Source organism: Frieseomelitta varia, unplaced genomic scaffold, assembly GCF_011392965.1.
Source record: "Frieseomelitta varia isolate USP_RPSP 00005682 unplaced genomic scaffold, Fvar_1.2 scaffold_70, whole genome shotgun sequence".
Classification (NCBI taxonomy): domain Eukaryota; kingdom Metazoa; phylum Arthropoda; class Insecta; order Hymenoptera; family Apidae; genus Frieseomelitta; species Frieseomelitta varia.
In genome coordinates, this window is record NW_025110479.1 from 3,341 (window position 1) to 7,223 (window position 3,883).

Consider the following 3,883-nt stretch of genomic DNA (forward strand, 5'->3'; position numbering starts at 1 on the left):
ATAATTCTTTTTTTAAATGTTTTCGTAGTTTTTATTAGACAGCGTATTCAAGAACTCCGTATATACATAGTATATAATATATTTAAACTGTACATATGTTTGCAAAAATGTTTGTTCTGAAAAAATGTAAAGAAGTAAATGATGAAAAGTTATATATTCTGAACGAAAATTTTAAAAATGTAACTCCAAAAGTTAGGTTTTGTTGATTTTGTTTCAAATTCTATTCAAATTTGTACAGATTACTGAATTCGTCTTTTTTGAATACAATGTATCATCAAAAATTTGTATTAACTCGTGCCATGTACATATATTATAATCAAACGAATATGTATAAATAAATGTATACCAAAAAATGAAAATGTTTGTCACTCATTACAACGAGTATACAGGACGTCTTTCCCTTCTCAAAGAAGGAAAAATTTATTTAATATCAATTCAAGATAAACTTGCAGCTCTACTACAAATTAAAAATAAGATCTTTTATATTAAGTATTTGTACCAAAAACTAGTGAATAGATGACATTATTTATAGGATGATCTGACAATTCTTGATTGTACAATGATTATGATGGTTATGACGATGATAATGATGATATACAAAACAAAAAGACACATAACAGATATAAGCGCACAGAATGGACAAAAAAATTGGTAATTATAAAAGTAAAAAATAAATATCGAGAGGAATAAGAAAAATATTGATAAAACTAGAACAATAATGTAATTTTGCTACAATAAATAATATCGTTCCAATGTAAATTCTACACATGTATGTACGACAAATGCATTTTTAATAAGTATAATATTTTAGTAATTAAATAGTTGAAAATCATGTATTTTCCGCAGAAACTTTGCAATGAAATAATATTCGTTACGATTAATCTCTGTAATATATGTAAAGATGTTTCAATTTGATATTTGCACAAATACCAAAAGTATTTTCTCTCTATTTTGAAGAAAAATCAAATGAAAAAATTCTTTCCATTTTGAGAAGAGTAATGAGTGTCAACATTATTGCACAATTACAAATAGATAAAGAACGAATAACTAACTATATGATTTACGATACACACGAATTTACGCTACATTATTACAATTCGTTCATTTTGTTTAGTATTGGAAAAAAGCACGTGATAACATTCGTTAAGTAACGATCTCAAATATCAAAGAAAGAACGAAACGATAACGATATTTTCTTCATCTTTTCCTTTTTCTTCTTCTTTTTATTATTATTGTTGTTGTTACTGTTATTATTATTACTATTATTATTATTATTATTATTGTTATCATTATTATTATTATTATTATTATTATTATTACTGTTATTATTATATCGATATTTTTGAAAGCACCGATTGAAATAAATCGCTATTAAGATTAAAAAGCGTCGAAGATTTCGGGATCGAAATCGGACGAAAGGGTTTTAAGGAACGCATTCGGACACGAGACAAGGCGAAAAACATCAAAAGAACATTAAAGATTATGATTCGCACGTATATCTTTCTAATCATATATTCCTTTACCAAAAAAAGGCTAGAAAAGTAAATGCGTAGATTCCTTGTTTTTCTTTTCGTATTTGTCCGTTTGTTTCATAGGGAAAAGAATTTGAGGAAAGTTTGCGGAGGAATTGGAACATGAAGAGACGCTCGATCGACGTCTGCTAATTTCTTTTGAAAGGCCGGATCTTGATCGACAATACAGGGATGTCCGAGCGATCGCCAGAACAGGCAGCGACAATTGCGGCATAATTGAATTATCTCTGCATACTCTTCTCGCAGGCCAAACGACCTATAAAACACATACTTTGATTTACTTTGTAAACAACCAGAGGCAGATAACCAAGAGACGTGAGAATAGTAAATAAATGTTTACATTATCTACACATATATATATATATGCAAGACACACCTTCGAGCGATAGTGAAAATAGTTTTCCAGTCTTTTCCAGGATTGTGTTGTCTCGTAGTGGTTATTTGTTGAGGTGTGAAATGATATTGAGCAAGTTCCCGCCAGATTCTTTGTTCTTGCGCAAGAATAGCTAAATGTTCACAAGCCTCAGAAGATGCTTCGATATCTCGTGGATCACTAAGTCGAAGGAGGACCTCTCGGCGGCATTCCGTGGGCAAATCTGACCACTGCGGTTGCTGTTCCTCGTCCGGCTAGAATCGACACAATAAGAATAAAGACTAAGCGGGCACCACCTTCTCTCTTATTGTCTTGCAATTAGCTATACATTTTCTTACCTGAGTTATAGTAATAGAAGAGGCAATTTGTAATATTCTTTCTAAAGCGGCTTTATGCTTCTCCCATAATATTACAGATCCCAAAGGTCTACCACCCCAACAACAACCCGCGCTAAAAGCCCGTACTCTCTCGATCAATCGACGAAGTTTTCCAGTTTGTTGCTGCGACAATGATACTGCCGAACATGTAAGAACACGTATCAAAGACTAATATAATCGCGATCAATTTAGTTTAAATCTTTACCTTCCAATGCAACTTCTTCTAACATATTGAAGAGAACTCGTTGAGCGCATCCACTGAGTCCGCCCATTCTGTGACTGACTAGAAGATCTAAGAGTCGAACAATATAATTGAAACGTCGACGGTCATGTACCGCTGACAAAAAGTCCAGCCTTTTCAATGCATCGCTTAAACCATTGAAACCAGCAATCTAGAAATTGAAAAAAAAAAAAAAAAAAAAAGATACACATGTTACAATCGTATCTTTTCTCAATAATTATACAGATGACGGTCCATCTCGCCGATTTTTGAATACGTTGTAGAAACTGTAACATTTTGAATAACTTTTTCCTATACATATAATTTCAACTTATTGTTAGCTTAATTTGTGAAGGTATTTATGAAAAAAACATTTGACATTTTTTACTTTCACTTCGAGCTTCATTCCCTTTAAATTTGCGTTAAATTTATCTATGAATGTAATTATTTCGTCTCGAATATTATTTTATAATAAAAAAAGGAACCTTCAATCTATCGTTCTCGAGATGTTTTGGCTCTCGGTTGTTAATCTGACTCTGTCGACTATTGACTATTTAAGCCAACGATCTTCAAATCAACGTTTCTGATAGTTTTAGAGACAGTAAGCGACCGATTACATTGTTTGACTTTGAAAATGATTAATCATCTTTCGCTAATTAAATTCGTATATAAGATATAAAAAAAGATATAAATGTTTATATCCAATATCAAGCTAAATTCATCAAATTTCACACAATTCACTTAACAATGCAAACCTTCTGCAAAAGTTCCCAACCGAATAACGATAACATTAAAAGCTCATGACGCGTTTCGATTTTTAATCCTTTAGTTACAGGTGACTTCAATAGATAATATTTATATTTGAAAGTATGTAGAAGCGTATATTTAAGATTAAATTAATTTATCGACATATTTCAGTTCTATTATTTTCTTAGTATTCCGCAGACACGATATCTCAAAATATATTTGTAGTTAAAGGGTTAAATACAAGGAGACAGAGAATGTACAGATCATCAAGTTGACTAAATACGTTAGATAATAATTTTAATTGAGATATTATATCGGATATTATTTTAATTTAGGTACTGTATCGGTGATCGACCAGCGTTGAACTTGAGTTTAAATTCACTTGTAAATTTAATCCAAATCTAAGTGGTAAGCCATGTCAAAGTAAAAAATACAAAAGATTTTCTTAAATATTTTATAAACTAAAGCCAAGTGGAGTAGACTTTCATTTGTATAGAAATGTATCGATATTTACACTGCGAAAAGATATACTCATATTATTTTAGTAAAAGCCATAAAACTTATTCCTTACTAAATAACAAATTTTATCAACCGCGTCGCTTGAAAGTGTTCATCGCGTCGTTCAGAAGAATGT

General features: G+C 30.9%; 1 protein-coding gene across 1 annotated transcript; it reads right to left on the reverse strand.

Annotated features, from left to right (window-relative positions):
* Positions 1-1,295: 1,295 nt before the first annotated feature.
* Positions 1,296-2,704, reverse strand: LOC122535334 (F-box only protein 32-like). Its single transcript, XM_043666792.1, has 4 exons — positions 2,488-2,704; positions 2,244-2,419; positions 1,909-2,159; positions 1,296-1,788 (listed from the first exon to the last, which is right to left on the reverse strand). The coding sequence occupies exons 1-4, from the start codon at positions 2,552-2,554 to the stop codon at positions 1,590-1,592; spliced, it is 693 nt and encodes a 230-aa protein (XP_043522727.1). The 5' UTR covers positions 2,555-2,704; the 3' UTR covers positions 1,296-1,589.
* Between the last annotated feature and the right edge of the window lie 1,179 nt (positions 2,705-3,883).